At 45.7% G+C, this 25,515-nt stretch overlaps 1 protein-coding gene across 6 annotated transcripts; it reads left to right on the plus strand.

The window, feature by feature from the left end:
* Positions 1 to 1,180: 1,180 nt before the first annotated feature.
* Positions 1,181 to 25,199, plus strand: RNF208 (ring finger protein 208). Of its 6 annotated transcripts, none has more exons than XM_088469042.1 (2): positions 1,181 to 1,415; positions 22,619 to 25,199. In XM_088469042.1, the coding sequence occupies exon 2, from the start codon at positions 23,364 to 23,366 to the stop codon at positions 24,159 to 24,161; it is 798 nt and encodes a 265-aa protein (XP_088325168.1). In that variant the 5' UTR covers positions 1,181 to 1,415; positions 22,619 to 23,363; the 3' UTR covers positions 24,162 to 25,199. The 6 variants fall into 6 exon arrangements, with proteins under 6 accessions (XP_088325168.1, XP_088325164.1, XP_088325165.1 ...); XM_088469038.1 differs by having other exon boundaries at positions 1,181 to 1,381; XM_088469039.1 differs by lacking the exon at positions 1,181 to 1,415 and adding an exon at positions 1,524 to 1,844.
* The last annotated feature ends 316 nt before the right edge of the window (positions 25,200 to 25,515 follow it).

Raw genomic sequence — 25,515 nt, forward strand, 5'->3', positions numbered from 1 at the left:
ATAAATAACTGTTATTAAATACATTTCCAAAGGTGGAGGACAATGTTATCCTTAGACATCTAAAGTTACAATGATAAAATGATCTTTAAAGCAAGTAATGACTACTGTAGAAATCGTCTTTCAGACATAGGAGTATTTGTGTATTATAAGAAAGATATCCGTGAGGCGTACATTGCTGGATGTGTCTCATATCTATCTATCTATCTATCTATCTATCTATCTATCTATCTATCTATCTATCTATCTATTATCTATTATCTATCTATCCATCTATCTCAGATCTATCTATCTATCTCTCATATCTATCTATCTCATATCTATCTATTTATCTATCTCATATATATCTATTTATCTATCTATCTCATATCTACCTATCTAATATCTATCTATCCATCTATCTCATATATATCTATCTAATATCTATCTATCCATCTATCTCATATCTGTCTAACTATCTCATATCTATCTATTTATCTATCTATCTCTCATATTTATCTATTTATCTATCTAATATCTATCTATCTATCTATCTATCTATCTATCTATCTGAATAACTGCTAATATTTGCCTCAGGAATACAGATTCATCAATAATATCACTGCCTCCATCATTTGCCCTATGTCTGTTCTCACTCATACATACTACATGTGTGCACACGTGTGCTGTATATGTCTGTTCTCACTCATACTACATGTGTGCACACGTGTGTTGTTCTCACTCATACATACTACATGTGTGCACACGTGTGCTGTTCTCACTCATACATACTACATGTGTGCACACGTGTGCTGTTCTCACTCATACATACTACATGTGTGCACACGTGTGCTGTTCTCACTCATACATACTACATGTGTGCACACGTGTGCTGTTCTCACTCATACATACTACATGTGTGCACACGTGTGCTGTTCTCACTCATACATACTACATGTGTGCACACGTGTGCTGTATGTGTGTATGTGTTTACATGTCTGTTGTCATTTCCCAGCAGCAGACAGGGGTGTAATGGGCTGACATGTAGGTAGGAGATGAATGGGGGGGACTGACGGGGTATGTACAGATGCAGTGTCTGCACCCAGCTTTCCTCCCTCCAGCATCAGGAGGCTACAGAAAGGAGGGGGAATGGACTGACATATAGGTAGGAGATGAATGGAAGGGGGTGTGAGAGGGGAGGTGGCTGTGCACTGACAGCTCGCCCTGTAGGGGGCGGACTCTCAGCTGCTGCTGCTGCTGCAGCCCACTGGGCTTGTGCTAGCTGATTGAGAGAAACAGGAGCAGCCCTTACCACTGCAGAGCCCACTGCAGACAGCCAGGCAGAGGGAGGACCGGGGGGAAGAGAGCTCATTGCTCTGCAAGGAGGAGGAAGTGACTGCAGCTGGTATGCTTTATTCTTCATCTGCTGGGAGTGCAGGGTGAGGGCTCTGCAGGCTGGAGATGTAGGGTGTGTGTGTGTGTGTGTGGGCTCTGCAGGCTGGGGAAAGGGGGGAGGAGGGATGTGGGGGGCAGTGACTCCTCATTGCTCCTGTGTTGCATCAGGGATGAGGTCTTCATTGTTGCATTGCATGGGATCCAGGACCCTCCATCCATCAGCCCAGATCATTCTGCTGCCTGGTGCTGGAGGAGCATCTGACCACCCATCCTGTCCTCCCTGGGAATAATCATCCCTGCTAATATCCCTGGGCACAGTCCAAGCTGGCATCTTCCCTGCACAGCTACAGAAAGGCAACGTTTTCCCTGGAAACTTCCCAATTTCTGGCGGATTATTCCTGGATGGAAGGGGTCCTGGAGCTTTCTCATTTGTACCCACCCAGCATCTGCCCAGCACCCTGTGCCAAATGGAGGTGACTGCCATGGTTTGCAATCTTATTTGAATGTAAATAGGATGGAGCCTAGGGGGTTGGTGTAAGCATGGAGCTATAGAGGGGGCAGGAGGGGGGCATTGTGCAGGCTGCATCTTATCTGCCTTTCAGATAACCTTTGCGGGATCTGGCCTCCTAAAATCCTGACAAGCCTGCAGCTAGCCTATAGGGGTTCATTGTCCATGAGGGGGGGGGTCTACACTGTACCCTGCTAGTCTCAGTCACAGGGGCACCCTGCTGCTGACAGTGCCCGGCGGGTGATGCCATCCCATACAGGGGCAGAAAGGAGGTGTGTGCCCAGTGCCATTGCATTCTGCAAAATGAGCAGATGGTAAATATTGGTGCAACAATATGCTCAGCTCTACAAACGTTTCCTATTTACCCATTGACGTTTTGCTTTGCGCTGTTAAATATTGATATCTGTATGATCCTATTGTTTACTAGCTCATAATACATCGCTTTGACTGGCATTTTGTGAAGTGCTCACCCCCATCGGCCCCTCGCTTGCTAAAAACGGACAGGGCCGAAGGGTCTGCATTGGTTGGTCAGCCTCAGGCATGATGAGGGCTTTTTCTATTTGCTGTGTTTCTGTTGTCGCGTCATCTTTTCAAGGGTTAACCTTTTAGATCTGTGCTGAATTCTAGCAACATACCGTAAACCCTACCGTCATTACCAGTGACGGGCGCAGGGCTGTGTTTGTTGTTGTGTGGGTAGGTGGTGCAGGCACAGTGTGTTGGGTGGCAGTGTTGTCAACACTGGAAAATATTCATTACTGACAGTTCTATAGAAATTTACTGACGATCGATAATTTGTAAGTTTACTGATGTTGGCAAACATGGTGGTGAAGGGGGGTGTTACCTCTATTAATAATGACAATGAGGATTCAGACAAACCATATTTTAGAGAAAAGGAGACGTTAAATAGGTCATTCTGAAGCAAGCAGGAAGGTACCAAGCTCAGGAAATGCAATTACTTCATGTAAAGAGAAGCTGGTTCTGAGGTGATAACATTACACCATGACACAATACACTAGTGTCTGGGGGGGCTTATTTGGTAATATATAGTATATATATATATATATATATATATATATATATATTAGGGCACCCATAATTCCATAGTTCTGATCTGAAGACCCCTAGTCCCCATGAGACCTGAACTTTGCTCGGGCTATACAATCCACCCTGTCCTTCCTTTTAGGTCCCAAATAAGGTAAAACAGTTCTGGGAACGTATCGCTATTCATCCTGTAATCTGATTGGCCGCTATGGCTCATTTGTTCACAATGAACTTTCCAAAATAAGCCTCTGAGTATTAAAAAATGGGGTTTTACCGAAGCCGTTAGTCACATTCTTCCTGTAACGTTATGTTGTCACTGATTAAATATGTCTCTATTGTCAGAACTGAACAATCAGTACAGCATAAAGTCAGTGATATAAAATGTATTTCCATTAAAAGAGAAATCAGCTTCCCCCACCCTCTGTCTCTCTTCCTTTCCTACTGGAAACCATTGTTTCCCCAACATTCTATTGTCTCAGTATAGATCGCTAGATGTATAGAGCAGGCTGACAGTTGTAGCTCCTATGCTAGCAGGGACAGACACGGATATTGTTAGACAATTTACTAAGAACATACATCCCAACGATTCAAGTGGCCTAAATGGGACATTTTACATTTATTATGGTCACTGTTTCTGGCGTTCAGTGTCACGTGCTGACTTTCACATACATGACATCATAAACTACAACTTACATGCTATACACTAAATAAAATGTTATATACATGACAGATGCAATGAAAATGTACATCTTAGAGCTCAATGTATAGGGCTTGATGCTGCACGCAATGTCGATAGATATTAACGCAGTTGGCTGATGTTGCATGCGTTCCGATGGTTACTGCCGGGAGATGCAGAGCGCATTTGGACGCAGAGAGAGGCAATTTCGCTGGGTGGTAACAGGTGGGTGACTAGTCAGGGGCTGGCGTGTCACGGGTGTGTCACAGTCGGCGACATAGGGAACCACCCATAGGGCTGGCGCAATCTCCGATGGTGCGTCTTAATGAGCGCAGTGGCGGATTAGCTCCACACTAAGGAAGACCATCGACTGCGGCATTTGAATAAAGACACAATCGTGGATGCTTAAACAGACAGGATCGTGGCTGTAATTTCATCCACTTCTGAATGAGGCCCAAATTGCGGTGCCAGAGTTAGATTTTACGTAGGTTGCGCCAGAAGAAGGTGGTCTAAGGCTGTCAAACTGCTGTTGAACTACAAATCCCAGGGTGATTTACCAAACAGGGCATGGATGGTTTGCAGGTTGCCATGGAGGCCCCAAACCCGGCAGGGTATGCTGGGTCTTGTAGTCGGGCGACAACCAGAGAGCCACGGGCTGCCTATACCCTGCATTTCTACAAAACGAGGGAAAGTTTAAAAAAAAAAAAAGAGGGACAAGGAGCTGTGGTGTATAAGGCCTGACAATTGTCCGGTACCCATGGGTGTAGAGAGGGCGGTGACAGGATGAAAGGTGTTACCTGATTGGGTGCAGAACACTCGGCTCGCACTTCGCAGTCAGCTGACACGTTGACCGCACAATCTCTGACACGTGTGTACTGACGGTTACTGTGGACAGTAGTTGACAGCTCTATAATGTTTTGTTCACATAAATCCTGGATCTAGCTTATAATAACTTTTCTGTAGCCTTCTGAGGAATCAAAAGAGTATATTCAAATGTTTTTCTTTAAATTATTATTATTATTTATTATTATTATTGTTATTATTCTTTTTCTAACCTACCTTCTTGTGAGCTGGAGATTTCAGCTCTCATATCTCTTGCCTTCACCGTCTAAGTGTAATTTTTCTGATTACAATTTAGCGTTACGGTGACGCTGTTTTTCCCTTTTGATCCTAGGGTCTGATTCAGTGCGGATCGCTATTGCAATCTCGGCTGTGATTACGCACGCAGTTCTGCTGTGAAAGTATACTAATGAATGCAATCGCAAAGCCGTTGCGTGGCCAGCATAGAGACGCCCACTTCTCCTATCTCACGTCTGTAATACCTTGTAGTTCTGCATATTCATCGTTACCATCAAGGAACATCGGCCCCTCACGCACAATTACAGCAGGTCAGACCTTACTCAGAATTTGCTAACCTCGATGCACGCAGTGAGAATACAAGCTGCATATGCCGTCGCAGTGGCTAAATTATGCACGCCCATGTAACAGCGTTCAAACGGACAGGCACGCCTGTGTTTTGACAAAGTACCCCCGTCACCACCCCCAAACGCTCACTGCCTATCACTCACTCTGTGATGGCTGACTGTGCTCTGCGTGATCGCAGTGCGATCGCAGTTCAGCCACCGTGCACGCGCACTGTGATGCATACACATGCGCGGTATGCAACAATCAGCCGTCTGCGTACGCTATCGCAATAGCGACCCGTAGTGAATCAGGCCCATAAGGTGCAATAAAATGGGACAGTAATTAACTTATCATCAGCAAATTTCCTTTAACCACTTTTTGACCTCCTAATGTATAAGTGGCAGCCAGGCTTTCTAAGGCGCTTGAGCTGGCTGCTCTTTATAAGTGGCAAGCCAGGCTTCTAAGGCGCTTGAGCTGGCTGCTCTTTATAAGTGGCAAGTCAGGCTTCTAAGGTGCTTGAGCTGGCTGCTGTTTATAAATGGCAAGCCAGGCTTCTAAGGCGCTTGAGCTGGCTGCTCTTTATAAGTGGCAAGTCAGGCTTCTAAGGTGCTTGAGCTGGCTGCTGTTTATAAGTGGCAAGCCAGGCTTCTAAGGCGCTTGAGGTTGCTGCTGTTTACAAGTGGCAAGTCAGGCTATTAAGGCGCTTGAGCTGGCTGCTGTTTATAAGTGGCAAGTCAGGCTACTAAGACGCTTGAGCTGGCTGCTGTTTATAAGTGGCAAGCCAGGCTTAAGACACTTGAGCTGGCTGCTGTTTATAAGTGGCAAGCCAGGCTACTAAGGTACTTGAGCTGGCAGCTGTTTATAAGTGGCAAGCCTGGCTTTTAAGATACTTGAGCTGGCTGCTCTTTATAAGTGGCAAGTCAGGCTTCTAAGGTGCTTGAGCTGGCTGCTCTTTATAAGTGGCAAGTCAGGCTTCTAAGGTGCTTGAGCTGGCTGCTGTTTATAAGTGGCAAGCCAGGCTTCTAAGGCGCTTGAGGTTGCTGCTGTTTACAAGTGGCAAGTCAGGCTATTAAGGCGCTTGAGCTGGCTGCTGTTTATAAGTGGCAAGTCAGGCTACTAAGACGCTTGAGCTGGCTGCTGTTTATAAGTGGCAAGCCAGGCTTAAGACACTTGAGCTGGTTGCTGTTTATAAGTGGCAAGCCAGGCTACTAAGGTGCTTGAGCTGGCAGCTGTTTATAAGTGGCAAGCCTGGCTTTTAAGATACTTGAACTGGCTGCTGTTTATAAGTGGCAAGTCAGGCTACTAAGGTGCTTGAGCTGGCTGCTGTTTATAAGTGGGAAGTCAGGCTACTAAGAGGAAAATAGCGCTAAAATTAAAAATGTAAGACTTTGTTTTTTTCACTTCTATAACTACACAGGGCCTGATTTAAAGATGGGCGCTAATGCCGCCAGTGCAGCTGCGAATTTGTACGCAGCAGCTGTGTGAAAATATGCAAATGTCTCAGCAGCATGGATTTGTATTGAGACGCCCACCAGCAGTTTCATAAATCCAAGCGACTGCGTGCAAAGACGGAACGTCGGTCGCAGATCAGTCGATTAGCAACATTCTGAGTAGCCCTGTGGTCAAGCAGAATGGCCGCTGGAAGTAAGCCATATTTACTGCAATATGGGATCGCAGACTGAGACGCACCCCGAAAAACGGTTGCAGCAAGCCTGCGTTTCAGTCGGCACCCTCTGATGCCGCCCACAAACTGTCCCTGCGTGTCAGTCACTTTGCAAATAAATCCTCATTGTGAGACAACTCAGACGTATACGCAGATTACCGATAATCTCGCAACTGCGTAAACATCGCATTGCCTTCATCTCTGAATTAGGCCCACAGTACTTATATTAGATACCTATGTACTAATATTTTGGTTACATTTTGCGGTAAATCTTTTGGTCTGCCTCTAAAATATTTTTTGCTAAGAACCATGTATTTTTTTTTACTGATTTTAGCCTATTTTCCCTATGTAAAGTTCATAAAATCCACATACTGTATATTTACTTTAATATGATTATAGCACTATCTATCCCAGAGAATCAACCTAACATTTTTATATTAAAATATATAAAAGTTGTTCTTAGTAAAAAAAAAAAAAAGAAAAACTACAAAAGATAAAAATAAATCAGGTTATTAAATTCTGTAGTTATTAGAACTGGTTTAACATCAAAATGGTGGCAGTTGATTTGTGTCGCATGGTGTTTGGAAACCACGGATTGTGGCGATTTCCCACCTCAACGCCTTTTACATTTAACTACGTGCAAAATAAAATCAACATAAAAGTCGAACATGACGGCATCCGTTTTGGCTTGTTGCACCATCTGTACACAAGTGCCCAATCTCTTTGCACAATATCCTCTTCCTCGCATTTATCAAACTTCTGTAATAAACTCATCACCTACATTAATAGCAAGATGAGTTTGCAATGCAGCGATTCATTGAAATTAATTTAGTGAAACGATTTACCGCGCTCGCCAGACAATTTTGGGTTTCGTATGAACACACATAAGAAGCTCTAATCTGCGTTATTTAATGAGAGCCAGAGAAAAAAAACATACATAAAAGATAAAAGACAAAACATAAAAGATACAGTTTAACTTGTATCTTCTTGGGATACAGATTCCCATTAAGGCCCGTCTTCAATTAGAGGTGAAAAGCCGCGATCGCCTTTCGCCTGTGTCCGAAGTATCGCCTTATTCAATTCCAGGACGTTTTCGCGTAGAAAACTCCATAGGCAAAAACAAGCTAAAAAGTTTCTCCACCCAAAGGCAGGAGAAAAGATGTGCAAAATCCATATTTTGGGGTACAAATGGGGGACTTGGGGCCTGATTCAGACCCGGTCGCGAGCGCTGAGCGCTCGCAACCGGGTCGATGTTTGCCCACTGGGCATGCGCACGACGGAGCCGGCTCTGTCGTGCGCATGCACATGACCCGGCTAGCTACGGGTGCTCCGTCGCTCCGGGTCTCGCACCAAAGGGGGCGAGCTGTCGATGGTGAGTGACAGCTCGCCCCGTTTGGTGGGCGGGCCGGGGGGGTGGCCGGCCAAACGGAGGCGTTCCCAACGGAACGCTTGCCGTTTGGGGGCGGCCCCACTGACATCACCAGTGTTGTCAGTGGGAGAGCTTCCGGCTCTGTTAGAGCCAGAAGCTCTCTGGGGCTTGCGGCCACGAGACCCTACCACAAGGGTGTCGTTGCAAGCCCGATGGTCGCGATGGTCTTGAACCTCGCGACCATCTTCCTGGCCGCTCGCTATAGCTGTGGGTGGTCACCCACAGCTATGCGAGCGGCCAGGAGGCTGCTCCAAAAAAAGACAAAAACACCCTGATCCAGAGCCCTATGGACACCCCCCTAGTGACTAATCAGGCAAAAAAAAATTTTAAATCACCCCAAAAAACATAATTTTTGGGGCAAAAATTTAAAAAGTGTTGGAAAATGGGTCTAAAGTACTGGGACAGGTATTTTGGGGTGCTGTATAGATGGGACAGGTGTTTTTAGGATTGCAGGGGGCTGCAGCAGGTGAATTTTTAACATTTATTTATTCTGTACTTTACAAACCCCAAAATTTACTAGTATCCATTTACATGTACCCCTAATGTAACTACAGCAAATATTTTTCATAAAAGACATGGCTTAATATCATTTTTCCACACCTATGTAAATATGCATATAACAGCCCTTTGACTCAATATAAGATCCCTAATTACTTTTATTATGGCTACTAATACACGTCTGTAACGATTCCCCGGGTGAGTTAGGCTTTATTGGGGGTAGAGCCTGATTCCCCCCCCCAAAAAAAAACTGACCTTTTCGCCGGTTCCGTTAATCGCTGCATTAGCATATATGCGTTTTCACCTGTTTTACAATTGAATAGAGCGAAAAGCAGGAGCGCGCATTGAGTAAGCAAAAAACGCAAATGAACCGAAAACATCGCGCTTTTCGACGATCTCAGCTTTTTGCGGCTAATTGAATCCTGCTCTAAAACTGAATAGGAAGCCCCTAGTCGCCACTCCCCTACCACATTAAATCTGGTTGTGCGTCGGTGGGTGTGGGGACCGCGGTATAGGTAAATGCAGAATCAGCTTCTACTTGAAATATTCCAGTTTTCCTGCTACAAGTGTGGAACCTGGTTTGGGCACAGACTTTGTAGAAATTTGCAGACAAACAGCGCCTCCCATTGACTTTAGTGAGAATACGCTGCTTTAGTGGAAAGCAGGGCTAATACTAGAGGACACTGATCATGTATTTGCCCTAATACAGGCTGAACACCTGCTCCTAGTGGATTAAACGGCTTTACCCTACTCTACAGCTTACTGACATTTGTGCAGTTCCAGGGACTTTTGGCCTCATTCAGAGGCGGTCGTTAGATGCAAGCGGTCGCTCTGAATCAGGGCGGCCGCTTGCATCCTGAACGGCCGCCTCCTTGTCGATGGTTAAGCTGTAGGTTACCACCCACAGCTCTAACGACCGACATGGGTGATGGTCGCGATGGTCAAGACCATCGCGACCATCGGGGCTTACGACCAGACCCTAGGGTACGGTCTGGGCACTCGTAAGCCCCAGGGAGCCTCCTGCTCTGTTTGAGCAGGAAGTTCCCCACTGACATCAGCAATGATGTCAGTGGGGCCGCCCCCAAACGGCAAGCATTCCGACTGGAACGCCTCCGTTTGGCCGGGTACGCCCCCGGCCCGCCCAACAAACGGGGCGAGCTGTCACTCAACATCGACAGCTCGCCCCGTCTGCTACGAGACCCCTAACGACGGAGTGCCCGTCGTTAGCCGGGTCTCGCGCATGTGCACGACGGAGCCGGCTCCGTCGTACACATGCGCTGTGGGGCAACATCGAGTCAGTCGCGAGCGCTCACGACCGACTCTGAATAAGCTCCTTTGTGTAATGAGGCTTGAGTGTAAATTAAAGAATGGCTAAATACATCTGGTATTAAAATGATATAACGTAAATTGGTGATTTTCTTCGACTGCGCATACATCTATATCCCAAAAATGTTGCGCGGTGCATTCATCCCATGGTGTGTTCTCACAGAGTCGCAGGACTGATTGAGCCACGCGGACTACGGGGTGTATTGGCTGTTCCTGAGCGGTGGCTATTCCGACAAAGATATTCCTTCTTATGGGGGTGTGTTATAGGAGTGTTGCGAGCATGTCGCATGAGTGGCTTTGGAATCAGGTGCTTATTTGCAGACACTGGAGGCCGTACTCTGACAGAGACCCTGCGCCTATAACGGAGCAGGCGCAGGTGCCGTTGGTGCTTTTAATCGTTGTGACTCAAAGTGGGCATCCCATCCCTTCTGCATTCAGACGCACGGCTGTACACCAGAGGTAGGGCTGATACTGGCATTAGCATAAAGTTGCCGTCGACTACGCCAAAAAATGCTAACGCAGTAGCAGCAGTGTGCAATTCTGCAGTTCATTTATGGTCTGCGTAAAACAAAGAAAGATAAAGGTGATGATAAATGATGATAGGCATCTGTCTAGGACTTTCTTTTAAATGGCAAATTCTGCTAAGAAAGGAAAAGCTCTTAAAATTTTGCATCGTGTGGAAAACTAAAAATGTAGTCATGCAGTATGTATATTTCATATTTGCACATTAAATAGCTGGGCTGGCGTTTTTGAATACAATGTTTTTGTTGTTGTTTTTTTTTTTGTGATATATCATAGTACATACATTACAGTGAATACTTCCCACACGGAAACATGCTGCAAGTGACATTGTAGGGTTATTCTGTTCTCCGATGACACATCTCCAAACATGACCCGTTTCACCCTTTACACACACTCTCTTGTTTTTACTGCTTCATTTACAATTCCAGTAACACAGACTCGTTTAAGTGATGTCAAGGGCACAGGAATGTTTTTGTCATTGCTTTGTTTTTCTCTTACTTTTTGTATCACTGTTTTTTTTTTTTTAACTTTGTTTTTAAGCTCAAAATTTAAATGAATAAAAACAGAAAAACCCAGAACAGCTGACTGCAAACTCCTGCTGACCCCCTCCCCCCCACAAAACAATAAAAAAAAAAAAAAATACATGTAATATAGAAGCACCAGAGTTTTGCAGTGATATAAAGTTAGGAAGCTCGGAAGCAGTCATTAGTGTAATGGGTGAGGTGGGTGCTGGGTATACAATCGGGAAGTCGGCTGCCGGAATCCCGACAACCGCTACAATCGGGAAGCCGGCTGCCGGAATATCCCGATCCCGATTGAAGGGATGGCGGGCGCCGCGATCGAAGGGATGCCGGGCGCCGCGAGCGGACAGCCGTGGGGGGGAGGGTTAGGTTTAGGGCACCCGGGGGGGTTAGTGTTAGGCTAGGGGGAGGGAGGGTTAGGGTTAGGCACCCCTGGTGGGGGACTTAGGGTTCGGCACCCCCCGGGGGACTTAGGTTTAGGCAGCGGGGAAGGGGGGGTTAGGGTTAGGCACTTAGAGGGGGATTAGGTTTAGGCACTTGGGGGGGAGGTTAGGGTTAGGCACCCCTAAGGAGGGTTAGGGTTAGGGGGTTAGGTTAGTTTCTACTTACCTTAGCGACGATTGGGATTTCCAGCGCTGTCGGGCTTCTGCTGCCGTGAACTCTGCTTTTGTCGGCCAGGCGCAGCCGGCGGTATTTCATACCGATTACAGTTGATGATGTAAAAAGGATTATAAAGGGCATTACGAACAATTCGACCAGACTTACCCACGCTCACAGGACGTCCAGGGGGCTGCCTAATTTCTGGCTTTTCACCTTGATACCCAGGAGATCGAGGAATCAGCGAACCCTAAATATCAGACTTCCTTTATATACATATTGCAGAATTGTGGTGGTACAGAGATGGTGGCACAGAATGTGGAAATGGGTATTTGGGGCACATTCTTTTTTTCCCACTTGGTACAGATAACTTTTTATATGCAGGACTAAAGCGCATCTCACTTTCAGTTGCTAAATGCCACATAAGGGTGCCTCAGAGTGTTACAGAAATAAGTAATTCTATATCTCCAGCGCAATCATTTTTTTATCAATGTGAAAATAGAGACCTCCTGGGTGTACACAAAGACGCCACTGTTTACTTTGTCTAGATTATATCATGTGGACTTTGGAGTAACTCGGAAGGATGTACAAAATGTACACTTGTACCTGCATGGACTATAACTTATACGTGTAACTCCGATCTCATTGTAGTCATTTGGAAGAACATAGGATCTGCCTGTGCTTCCAGTTGCTGCACCTTCTGGTACTAAGGGTCATTCACTCAGATATCATCTTCCTGTCCTACCAATTCCTGCACCTTCTGGTACTAAGGGTCATTCACTCAAATATCATCTACCTGTGCTACCAATTCCTGCACCTTCTGGTACCAAGGGCCATTCACTTAGAAATCATCTACCCATGCTACCAATTCCTGCACCTTCTGGTACTAAGGGCCATTCACTCAGAAATCATCTACCTGTGCTACCAATTCCTGCACCTTCTGGTACTAAGGGCCATTCACTCAGAAATCATCTACCTGTGCTACCAACTCCTGCACCTTCTGGTACTAAGGGCCATTCACTTAGAAATCATCTACCTGTGCTACCAATTCCTGCACCTTCTGGTACTAAGGGTCATTCAGCCAGAAATCGTCTACCTGTGCTACCAATTTCTGCACCTTCTGGTACTAAGGGTCATTCACTCAGAAATCATCTACCTGTGCTACCAATTCCTGCACCTTCTGGTACTAAGGGCCATTCACTCAGAAATCATCTACCTGTGCTACCAATTCCTGCACCTTCTGGTACTAAGGGTCATTCAGCCAGAAATCATCTACCTGTCCTACCAATTCCTGCACCTTCTGGTACCAAGGGCCATTCACTCAGAAATCATCTACCTGTGCCACCAATTCCTGCACCTTCTGGTACTAAGGGCCATTCACTCAGAAATCATCTACCTGTGCTACCAATTCCTGCACCTTCTGGTACTAAGGGTCATTCACTCAGAAATCATCTACCTGTGCTACCAATTCCTGCACCTTCTGGTACCAAGGGCCATTCACTCAGAAATCGTCTACCTGTGCTACCAATTCCTGCACCTTCTGGAACTAAGGGTCATTCACTCGGATATCATCTACCTGTGCTACCAATTCCTGCTCCTTCTGGTACTAAGGGTCATTCACTCAGAAATCATCTACCTGTGCTACCAATTCCTGCACCTTCTGGTACTAAGGGTCATTCACTCGGAAAAACATCTGCCTATCCCCCTCTTCTTGTGATGCCCCATTCTACCTTCTTCACTGCATTAACACTCTGTGGTTCTAGACCCCAGAGCTTACTATTTTAACACATTATTCAGCCCAACCTTAAACACTGCTTTAATGTATAAGTAATGTTAATATTACATTATATAATTATTAGAAAAGACTGCCCTTGTGCCACTGTCGCCCTAGGCGCATGCCAGCGTAGCCTTCCTACAAATCTCGTGTCTGGAGAGACCAGTGGTGCATGTACTGGAAATGAGAACAGACAGCTTCTATAGCAAATTGTTTGCAGGAATAAAAGGATGTTCTGCAATATATCAGTATGTGTCAAGATAATGACCTCTTGTTTTGAAAGGGTTGATAAGTAATATTCAGCCAGTTATCATTGCACAGTGCAAAGTGAGGCTCTACCAAAGAGGAACTGAGATGTTCTGGATGATTGTATATCTAAACGGTCATCGACTGTAAGGGAAATTGATAACAGAAACTGTTTGAAACTGATGGAGATTACAGAAGAAACACAGCTGCAAGAATGGTATTGCACAGTGCGTATATATCTCTTCTCTGTCTCTCTCCCTCTCTCTGTCTATATACAGTATATAAACCTGGTTTAAGGGGTATATTTACTAAAGTGAGAGTTTTAGAAGTGGAGATGTTGCCTATAGCAACCAATCAGATTCTAGCTATTATTTTCTAGAAGGTGCTAATTAAATGTTAAGTAGAGTCTGATTGGTTGCTATGGCAACATCTCCATTTCTAAAAACTCTCACTTTAGTAAATATACCCCTAAGGGTCTGCCTGTTCGTTCGGGGTAATCTCTTGTACCACTGGACGGATTTTGATGGGGTTTTCATAGTTCTATACAGCATTGATTGAGGAAGGTTTAGGTGTATGAACAATTCATCTGCAGCAAAAGCGAGTCGAGCAGTAACGATTTTAGTGAAGCAAAGTCACAGAAATAAATATTTTGCACCAAGCTGTTGTATAGTAGCTGTCCAGGGTCCTGGAACAGCGAGAGACTTTGGGGCAGATGTATTAAGCTCTGGAAACTTTATCACTTTCCAGAGCTTAATTCATCTGCCACAGTGAGAGCTAATCAAAGATAGCAATGTGCTTAGCAGCAGCCTAGAGAGGAGAGGGAGTCAGGTACTGAGCAGGGTCACGTCTGAGGCAGACAGAGAGACAGCCTCCAGCGAACCCATGAAGATGTCCTGATGCAGACACAGTAGCCAGAAAGGAGCCAGGGGAGGCATAGCTATCAGTTTATTCTCTGAGGGGAATCACAAGGTTCAGGAGCGCTTGAGCGACATTGGCAATATCTTCTACATAGCACTTGGGATTCTTTATGTGGAGGAGACGTATCAAACTTTTGAGAGATATGTAGTGGAGCAATTGCCCATAGCAACCAGCATCTAAATGCCATTTCATATACTAAACTAGATTAATGTTAGCAAGCAGCTGATTGGATGCTTTGGGCAATTACTCCATGTTATCTCTCTCGAAGGTTTGATACATCTATCCCTGCGTGAGAAGATTGAACCAAGTGGTGAACACAATAATAGGTGCCCCCTACACTGGAATGTCTTGGAGACTCTCGAACATGTATTTTGGGTTTTTTGCTTTGTGTTTTTGTATTTGCAGCCTGTGATTTGATTTTTCTTCTATTCTTGGTAATTTGAATCTGGTTAAAAAATGAAAAGCAGAAAACAGGAAGAGAAATACAGGAAGAAAAGTGAAAGAAATGAGTGTGGAGTGAATGGTTGATTAGCTTGATGGTCGACATTAGAAGATCGACAAGTTCCGAATGATGACAGAAGGTTGACATGGTCTTTAGGTTGACCACCAAAATGTAAACATGTATTTAGGTCAACATGGTTAAATGGTCGACACATTCAAAATGTTGACATTTCACATGTCGACACAAAAAAAGTTTACTTTTTTTATTTTAGGCCAAACCTAACCCTAAAAATCATCATCATAAAAAAAACAAAAACAAAAAAAGTCGGCATTTTGTGTGTCAACATGTTAAATGTTGACCTATTGAATGTGTCGACCATTTAACCATGTCAAACTAAATACGTGTCTACATATTGGTGGGCAACCTAATGGCCATGTCGGCCTTCTAAATGTTGACCAGTCGAGAAGATGCAGAGAAAATGTAGGAAAGAGGCAAAAAAAAAGCAAAAAAACTGTTACGTGTCTGGGATATTAGTAGGGATCGCTCAGCAGCACATTGAGTCCATACAGCTCTTTATGTAATAGAAGCATTTCCTGAAGTAGGTGGGGTTATTGTGCCATACAGGGGGTACCGTTACTGTTATAGGTGGGTCATTGCACCATACAGGGGGTACCGTTACTGTTATAGGTGGGTCATTGCACCATACAGGGGGTACCGTTACTGTTATAGGTGGGACATTGCACCATACAGGGGGTACCGTTACTGTTACAGGTGGGACATTGCACCATACAGGGGGTACCATTACTGTTTCAAATGGGTCATTGCACCATACAGGGGGTACCGTTACTGTTATAGGTGGGTCATTGCACCATACAGGGGGTACTGTTACAGGTGGGTCATTGCACCATACAGGGGGTACCGTTACTGTTACGGTGGGCATTGCACCATACAGGGGGTACCATTACTGTTTCAAATGGGTCATTGCACCATACAGGGGGTACCGTTACTGTTATTGGTGGGTCATTGCACCATACAGGGGGTACTGTTACTGTTACAGGTGGGTCTTTGCACCATACAGGGGGTACTGTTACTGTTACAGGTGGGTCATTGCACCATACAGGGGGTACTGTTACTGTTACAGGTGGGTCATTGTACCAACAGGGGGTACTGTTACTGTTACAGGTGGGTCATTGTACCAACAGAGGGTACCGTTACTGTTATAGGTGGGTCATTGCACCATACAGGGTGTACCGTTACTGTTACAGGTGGGACATTGCACCTTACAGGGGGTACCGTTACTGTTACAGGTGGGACATTGCACCATACAGGGGGTACCATTACTGTTTCAAATGGGCCATTGCACCATACAGGGGGTACCGTTACTGTTATAGGTGGGTCATTGCACCATACAGGGGGTACCGTTACTGTTATAGGTGGGTCATTGCACCATACAGGGGGTACCGTTACTGTTACAGGTGGGACATTGCACCATACAGGGGGTACCATTACTGTTTCAAATGGGTCATTGCACCATACAGGGGGTACCGTTACTGTTATAGGTGGCATTACACCATACAGGGGGTACTGTTACTGTTACAGGTGGGTCATTGCACCATACAGGGGGTACCGTTACTGTTACAGGTGGGACATTGCACCATACAGGGGGTACCATTACTGTTTCAAATGGGTCATTGCACCATACAGGGGGTACCGTTACTGTTACAGGTGGGACATTGCACCTTACAGGGGGTACCGTTACTGTTATAGGTGGGTCATTGCACCATACAGGGGTAACATTACTGTTATAGGTGGGTCATTGAACCATACAGGGGGTACCGTTACTGTTACAGGTGGGAGATTGTACCATACAGGGGGTACTGTTACTGTTACAGGTGGGTCATTGCACCATACAGGGGGTACCGTTACTGTTACAGGTGGGTCATTGCACCATACAGGGGGTACCGTTACTGTTTCAAATTGGTCATTGTACCAACAGGGGGTACAGTTATTGTTACTGGTTGGTCATTGCACCATACAGGGGTAACAATACTGTTATAGGTGAGTCATTGCACCATACAGGGGGTACCATTACTGTTACAGGTGGGTCATTGCACCATACAGAGGGTACCGTTACTGTTTCAAATTGGTCATTGTACCAACAGGGGGTACCATTACTGTTACAGGTGGGTCATTGCACCATACAGGGGTAACATTACTGTTACAGGTGGGTCATTGCACCATACAGAGGGTACCGTTACTGTTCCAGGTGGGTCATTGCACCATACAGGGGGTACCGTTACTTTACAGGTGGGTCATTGCACCATACAGAGGGTACCGTTACTGTTACAGGTGGGTCATTGCACCATACAGAGGGTACCATTACTGTTTCAAATTGGTCATTGTACCAACAGGGGGTACTGTTACGGTTACAGGTGGGTCAACGCACCATACAGGGGTAACATTACTGTTACAGGTGGGTCATTGCACCATACAGAGGGTACCGTTACTGTTACAGGTGGGTCATTGCACCATACAGAGGGTACCGCTACTGTTACAGGTGGGTCATTGCACCGTACAGAGGGTATAGTTACTGTTTCAAATGGGTCATTGTACCAACAGGGGTACCATTACAGGTCAGGTCATTGCACAATACATATCGTTACTGTTAGAAATGGTTCATTTTACCATACAAGGGTATTGTTACAAGTCAGGTCATTGTACTATACTATTACTGTTATAGATGGGTCATTGTACCATACACAGGGTACTGTTACTGTTATAGGTCATTAATGGTACCATACGGGATACCGTTACTGTTATAAGTGGGTCATTGTACCATGCACAGGATACGGTTACTGTTATAGGTTGTTCATTGTACCATACAGGTGTACTGTTAGTGTTATAGGTGGGTCATTGTACTATACACAGGGTACCGTTACTGTTATAGGTCGTTCATTGTACCATACAGGGGTACCATTACTGTTATAGGTGGGACATTGTACCATACGGGGCTACTGTTACTGTTATAGGTGGGTCATTGTACCATACGGGGGTACCATTACTGTTATAGGTGGGTCATTGTACCATACACGGCTACTGCTACTGTTATAGGTGGGACATTGTACCATACGGGGGTACTGTTACTGTTATAGGTGGGTCATTGTACCATACGGGGGTACTGTTACTGTTATAGGTGGGTCATTGTACCATACAAAGGGTACGGTTACTGTTATACTGTAGGTTAGGTAATTGTACCATACACAGGGTTGTTACAGGTTAGGTAATTGTACCATACACAGGGTTGTTACAGGTTAGGTCATTGTACCATACGGGGGTACTGTTACTGTTATAGGTGGGTCATTGTACTATACGGGGGTACTGTTACTGTTATACTGTAGGTTAGGTAATTGTACCATACACAGGGTTGTTACAGGTTAGGTAATTGTACCATACGATTACCGTTACAGGTCAGGTCATTGTCCCATGCAGGGGATAGCACTACCGTTACCATGATAAATGCTTGTTTATGGGATAGAAGCAGCCTAACACATGTTCTTCCCCTGTCACTGGAGTAATGTCTCAGGACTGGGAACAGACTGGTACATTTCCTGCAGCACGTGTGTGAGCTCAGGATGTCCAAAATCACACGGCCATTGTTACGTGGCTCATGTACACTGTGTTCTGCCCGTGAGTCACAGTCTGTGGCTTGTCACAATTAGTAATAAACTTCACTATCCATATTTACTAAACAGCCTATATTTACACTGAGATTCCTACTCTCCCTGGGTTTGAGTAACCCTGCACAAGTCTTTAACCCAGATAAAGTGCTGTGAGCAATGTGGTTACAACCCCGGTGATCAGCCCCGCGCCCTGGAACAGGACTTAATGCTGATCATTTCTGTGGGGAGGGGTACACAGGAGGAGGCCGAGTACAGTAAGGATGTGTGTACAGGTCCATTCATTCTCTTTTGGCTGTCAGTGTTACAGTATCAGACATGAAATGACACTTGTGTGTGAGGCCTTCCTATGCCCTGTTAGAGTATACGACTCTATTGGGTCCCATTAAACGGAGGGTCTAATGTGCAAGGTAAATCGCACGGGGGACGCTGTGTCGGCATCATCTCCTTCCGTCACCATTGCGGCAGCTCAGGCCGATGGAGATAGAACTTGACAATGTAGATATTTGTCATTCAGATTCGCCTTACGACAAATCATCCAGTATATCGTCTAGTGCAGTGGTTCTCGGAGTCGGGGAGATGAGTACTATATCAGAGAGCCAGGGAGATGAGTACTATATCAGGGAGTCGGGGAGATGAGTACTATTTCAGGGAGTCGGGGAGATGAGTACTATTTCAGGGAGTCGGGAAGAATAGTACTATATCAGGGAGTCGGGGAGATGAGTACTATATCAGGGAGTCGGGGAGATGAGTACTATTTCAGGGAGTCGGGGAGATGAGTACTATTTCAGGGAGTCGGGGAGATGAGTACTATATCAGGGAGTCGGGGAGATGAGTACTATATCAGGGAGTCGGGGAGATGAGTACTATATCAGGGAGTCCGGGAGATGAGTACTATGTCAGGGAGTCCGGGAGATGAGTACTATGTCAGGGAGTCGGGGAGATGAGTACTATATCAGGGAGCCGGGGAGATGAGTACTATATCAGGGAGTCGGGGAGATGAGTACTATATCAGGGAGTCGGGAAGAATAGTACTATATCAGGGAGTCGGGGAGATTAGTACTATATCAGGGAGCCGGGGAGATGAGTACTATATCAGGGAGTCGGGGAGATGAGTACTATATCAGGGAGTCGGGAAGAATAGTACTATATCAGGGAGTCGGGGAGATGAGTACTATATCAGGGAGTCGGGGAGATGAGTACTATATCAGGGAGTCGGGAAGAATAGTACTATTTCAGGGAGTCAGGGAGATGAGTACTATTTCAGGGAGAGTTGGGGTTATTGCAATTTAAAAAAATAAAAGGAAAACAGGAAGTGGGTTTCACACTATAAAAGTGAGAGGAGCTGGAGGTTGTCCTGTGTGCAAATTATAACATAGGAAGTGAAACTGACTGTTTCCTACACATTTCAGTTTTATTTTGTTACTGTAAATAATAACCAGCTGGCACTATTCATGTTTTACGATGAAAGATCCCTTCATAAGATCGTGGCAGTGAGGGCAGGTCTACACGTGGCAGGGGCAGTGACAGAGGGCGCATGCACAGACCTCATAATATCAGAGATGTACTCAAACCATCGGGTTTTCCTACATCAGGCCCTGCATTTCTAGTGTAAGAGGCAAGGCATCACAGCAGCACAGAGTATATCAGGAGATAAGTGATGTGTTAGTGAGGACATGGTTGCATGTGACAGGGGCAGTGACATGATGTGAGGAGGGGAATGGAGGCAGCAGGAAGCCACAGACTGAGAGTTATGTAGTGGGAGGAACAGGGTCCCCAGCAGCACAGAGTATATCAGGAGATGAGTGATGTGTTGGTGAGGACAGGGCTGCATGTGACAGGGGCAGTGACATGATGTGAGGAGAGGAATGGAGGCAGCAGGAAGCCACAGACTGAGAGTTATGTAGTAGGAGGAGCGGGTCCCCCAGCAGCACAGAGTATATCAAGAGATAAGTGATGTGTTAGTGAGGACATGGTTGCATGTGACAGGGGCAGTGACATGATGTGAGGAGGGGAATGGAGGCAGCAGGAAGCCACAGACTGAGAGTTATGTAGTGGGAGGAGCGGGTCCCCCAGCAGCACAGAGTATATCAGGAGATGAGTGATGTGTTAGTGAGGACAGGGCTGCATGTGACTGGGGCAATGACATGATGTGAGGAGGGGAATGGAGGCAGCAGGAAGCCACAGACTGAGAGTTATGTAGTGGAAGGAGCAGGGTCCCCAGCAGCACAGAGTATATCAGGAGATGAGTGATGCATTAGTGAGGACAGGGCTGCATGTGACAGGGGCAGTGACATTATGTGAGCAGGGGAATGGAGGCAGCAGGAAGCCACAGACTGAGAGTTATATAGTGGAAGGAGCAGGGTCCCCAGCAGCACAGAGTATATCAGGTGATGAGGGATGTGTTAGTGAGGACAGGGCTGCATGTGACAGGGGCAGTGACATGATGTGAGGAGGGGAATGGAGGCAGCAGGAAGTCACAGACTGAGAGTAATATAGTGGGAGGAGCAGGGTCCCCAGCAGCACAGTATATCAGGATATGAGTGATGTGTCAGTGAGGACAGGGCTGCATGTGACAGGGGCAGTGACATGATGTGAGGAGGGAAATGGAGGCAGCAGAAAGCCACAGAATGAGAATGATATCACAGGTAGAGGAAATCATCGTTTTTTTAGTCACAATAATGATCTTTCAATTTATAATAACCAGCTGGCACTATTCATGTTTTACGATGAAAGATCCCTTTCATAAGATCGTGGCAGTGAGGGCAGGTCTACACGTGGCTGGGGTAGTGACAGAGGGCACATGCACAGACCTCATAATATCAGAGATGTACTCAAACCATCGGGTTTTCCTACATCAGGCCCTGCATTTCTAGTGTAAGAGGCAAGGCATCACAGCAGCACAGAGTATATCAGGAGATAAGTGATGTGTTAGTGAGGACATGGTTGCATGTGACAGGGGCAGTGACATGATGTGAGGAGGGGAATGGAGGCAGCAGGAAGCCACAGACTGAGAGTTATGTAGTGGGAGGAACAGGGTCCCCAGCAGCACAGAGTATATCAGGAGATAAGTGATGTGTCAGTGAGGACATGGTTGCATGTGACGGGGGCAGTGACATGATGTGAGGAGGGGAATGGAGGCAGCAGGAAGCCATAGACAGAGTTATATAGTGGGAGGAGCAGGGTCCCCAGCAGCACAGAGTATATCAGGAGATGAGTGATGTGTTAGTGAGGACAGGGCTGTATGTGACAGGGGCAGTGACATGATGTGAGGAGGGGAATGGAGGCAGCAGGAAGTCACAGACTGAGAGTTATATAGTGGGAGGAGCAGGGTCCCCCAGCAGCACAGAGTATATCAGGAGATGAGTGATGTGTTAGTGAGGACAGGGCTGTATGTGACAGGGGCAGTGACATGATGTGAGGGGGAGAATGGAGGCAGCAGAAAGCCACAGAATGAGAATGATATCACAGGTAGAGGAAATCATCGTTTTTTAGTGACAATAATGATCTCTCAATTTAGTTTATTGAATCTTTTTTTATAAACAATTGCGTGTAGGCGGGTTTGTCTGACGCCTCCTCCATTTGTTTTTTTGATACATGGCAGCATAAAATAACAGGACTGTAATAGTTAATGTCTGTCAGTCCCTGAGGTCTGCCTACATTCATTCTTAACTGGCTGATTAACTCTTTTACAGGAATGAATAAATTAAAATTTGTTGTTTGTATTAAATGTCCTATTCTTTTATCTGTTCTTGGAAACCAATAAATCAATGCACAACCCCCCTTTAATGCCTATGGATGGTGGATAGTTTTACTTGGGAGAAGCCGTACGTAACTCTCACTCATATTTAGAGGAAACTCAAGTTCTGTGTTTACTGAACCTTTTTTAAGACCGCTAAGGTGAAAATCATCGCTGCTTTTAAAGAGGGTTAAAATGTTATTTTGAAGTTGCTAACGTGCTTGTTTTTTTTTTTTTTTTCCCTTCTTCTTCTGTTTTGTACACAGGTGCCTGGAGAAACAGAGGGTCCATCACGTCAGCACCTTGCAGTAGCAGTGGTAATGATTGACAGAGGTAAACTGGGCACCCCTGTTACCTTCAGCCACAGAGCAGCCCAGCCAGTTCCAAGACTTCACCTCCCCTTGTAAGGAGTCCTCATTAAAGTAGGATGTCTGGATATACATCTGACCCATTGCAGCCTAGCATGGAGATCATCAGTCTCCAGGAATGCATCTGACCTGTTAGTGGGAGAAACCGGCAGCCAAGAGAAAGGAATTCGCTGAGACATTCTTCAATCCGGCTGCAGCCTCACAGCACAAACAGCAATAAAACCGAAAGAGGTGGAGCACGTGTGCCCAAGCTACACAATGCCCTTGATGTGGTGTTATTGTACAACCAAACTCATCTGCGTGGATTGTACCGTGTTCCTGTGAAATTTGCAGATCTCTGTCCTCCGCAGCTCCCAAGTTCAACGGGCTGTGATACCCAACGAGTTCCGGGGAAATCACCGTGGTATAATATCAAACTTTTAAGGATTCCCTATCTTGGAAAAAAAATCCTAAGGGATTGGATTTCTACCCCAACCCGCCTGCATATCATCCACGATCATGTAACATCCACCGGCGGATTTCATCCTGGAGGAGACCATGGACATCTCTGGAGGACACCTTGCTCTGCTTAGCTCCTCCCACATCGCGTTCTTTGCCAAACAAGTATTTCTAGGTTTGAGCGTTTAAATCTTTCTCCAGCCACATGCAGGGGGCGCTAGGAGAAAACAAAGTTGCGGACAGTAATGTGAAAAAAATCCTTATGTCGTGTCTGAAAGGGCAGCAGGTCATCATCAAGATGGAGGCCATGAAAATCATACAGGCGGAGAAGTTCTCAGAGTGCCAGAACGCTCAACAGCGGTATGGGCCTCCATCACGGAGGGAGCCTCCTTTAGTTGCCAAACGTGCCTGGCCCTCAGACTCCGAAATTATTGTCAACCAGGCCTGCGGGGAAATGCCCGCTTTGGAAAACGCTCCGAGTACTTTGGGGCTTCCAAGGACACCTCCTGCGCCACGGCGGGAAAAGATCTACCCTGGCCAGCGGAAAGCTAGCACGGAGATTTGTTACCATCGCAAAACCCCTTCCGATGAAGTTATAGTAAACCAGTACGTGCTGCACCCGTCCACCCCCTGCGAACCTTTAGAGTGTCCGACCTGTGGCCACATGTACAATTTTACAAACAAGAGGCCCCGTATCTTATCCTGTCTTCATTCTGTGTGTGAGGAGTGCCTGCAGATCCTCTACGAGTCATGCCCCAAGTACAAATTCATTTCGTGCCCCACCTGCAAGAGGGAAACTGTGCTGTTTACAGACTATGGCCTGGCAGCCCTGGCTGTGAACACCAGCATTCTCAACAGGTTGCCAACGGAGGCCCTGTCAGCCAACCCGGTACAATGGAACAGCGAAGCAGACCGCAGTTGCTACCAGACCTTTCGCCAGTACTGTGGTGCAGCTTGCAGTTGCCAGATCCGTAATCCACTGTCTTCCTGTACCATCATGTAGCTGTATTATAGCTTCTGTGACTGGGGTTGCCCTGGAGAACTGTTATTTAATGTTCAGTATTATCTCGGCTGGTGTCAGAAGTGGGACCCAGGGCAGCTAACTGCAGATATCTACTTCTTTCTGAGTTCCATATCAGTGAAATAAACTGTGATTGACAGTGATATCTCAACCAACATCGTTTACACCTTCCTTCCATTCGTCTCGATGAGTTCTTGCATCTCTCTGTAGTTTGTCTGTTCCCAGCACTTTCTTGTCCTACCCCAAATTCTACCTTTCTCTTTCTCTCTCTCTTTCTCTCTCTCTCTTCCCTTACTTTGTGTCTCTTCCCTACCAACTTTTTCTAAGTGGCAATGTACATACGCATGGATGGACAGGTATAGGCAATGACTTAACCATATCAGTGGACAGTTATCTCGCTCATATCATCTGCGTCACCTAAGCCCAACACCAAGCACAACTTAACCTCTGGCCATAACGGTGGAGAGCAAAGCCAAGGGTTGTTGACGGAGGTCTTTGGTCATTGTGGATTATTTAACACACCCCTACAATATCAGTCACCTCTCTTTGTCTAAATTGTTTTTGCCAAAGCTATAAATTAATTTGCTGAACTTAAAAAAAAAAAAAATTGAAACAGAAAATTATATATTTTAAATTATTGTATGTATTTAAAAAAGGAAAAAAAAAAGAAAGAAAAAGAAACGGTGAAAAAAAAAACGGGTCACCCCCATTAACCACTTCGCAAATTCCTGTCAGCCATGAACAGTTTAACCGTCTCCCTGCCAGAGAGGTCTGCAGTAGATTGCGGTGCGATATATTGACGGTATTTGTTTTTTGGCAGCCTTAAGGGTCGTTTTGGCAACAAACGTGCTCTGACGGGAGAAACTTAGTGGGAGGCGTCTCTCTTGTTTATGTTAAAGGGTATGCATTGATTTCTTTTGAAAAGGAACCCTGCTATTCAATAGCTTGCTGACACGAGACAGTTGTTGCTGCAGCTTGGCTTCTTCTTTAGCTAAAATAACCATCAACTGCATAAATGGCTACAACACACCTCCCACTGTGCTGTTTTGTTTTTTGTTATTATGTGATTGTAAGATGACTGAAGTTTAACTCCACCTAAAAGTGAAAATTCAGATTTGGGTGGAGTACGATCAGCAAAACGTAGAAGCATCATATTATGTATCTGTGTTGATGATGCGGTCAGTATTTCGTCCTCTGACATCTGCGGCAGTCTGTGGGGGCCGTCCTTGCCCCTTGAGCGGAGTATAATGTCCACCTGTTTAAAAAACAGGGATTCTCCGGGATGCCACAGAAAAGTCATTTTTGGTGGAATTATGCACTAGGGAACCTCATTAAT

Source organism: Taudactylus pleione, unplaced genomic scaffold, assembly GCF_031769625.1.
Source record: "Taudactylus pleione unplaced genomic scaffold, aTauple2 ptg000013l, whole genome shotgun sequence".
Taxonomy (NCBI): Eukaryota; Metazoa; Chordata; class Amphibia; order Anura; family Myobatrachidae; genus Taudactylus; species Taudactylus pleione.

Coding starts and splice junctions, on each gene's coding strand:
- RNF208 (XM_088469042.1), top strand. CDS start 23,364: ATGCAGGGGGCGCTAGGAGAAAACAAAGTTGCGGACAGTAATGTGAAA.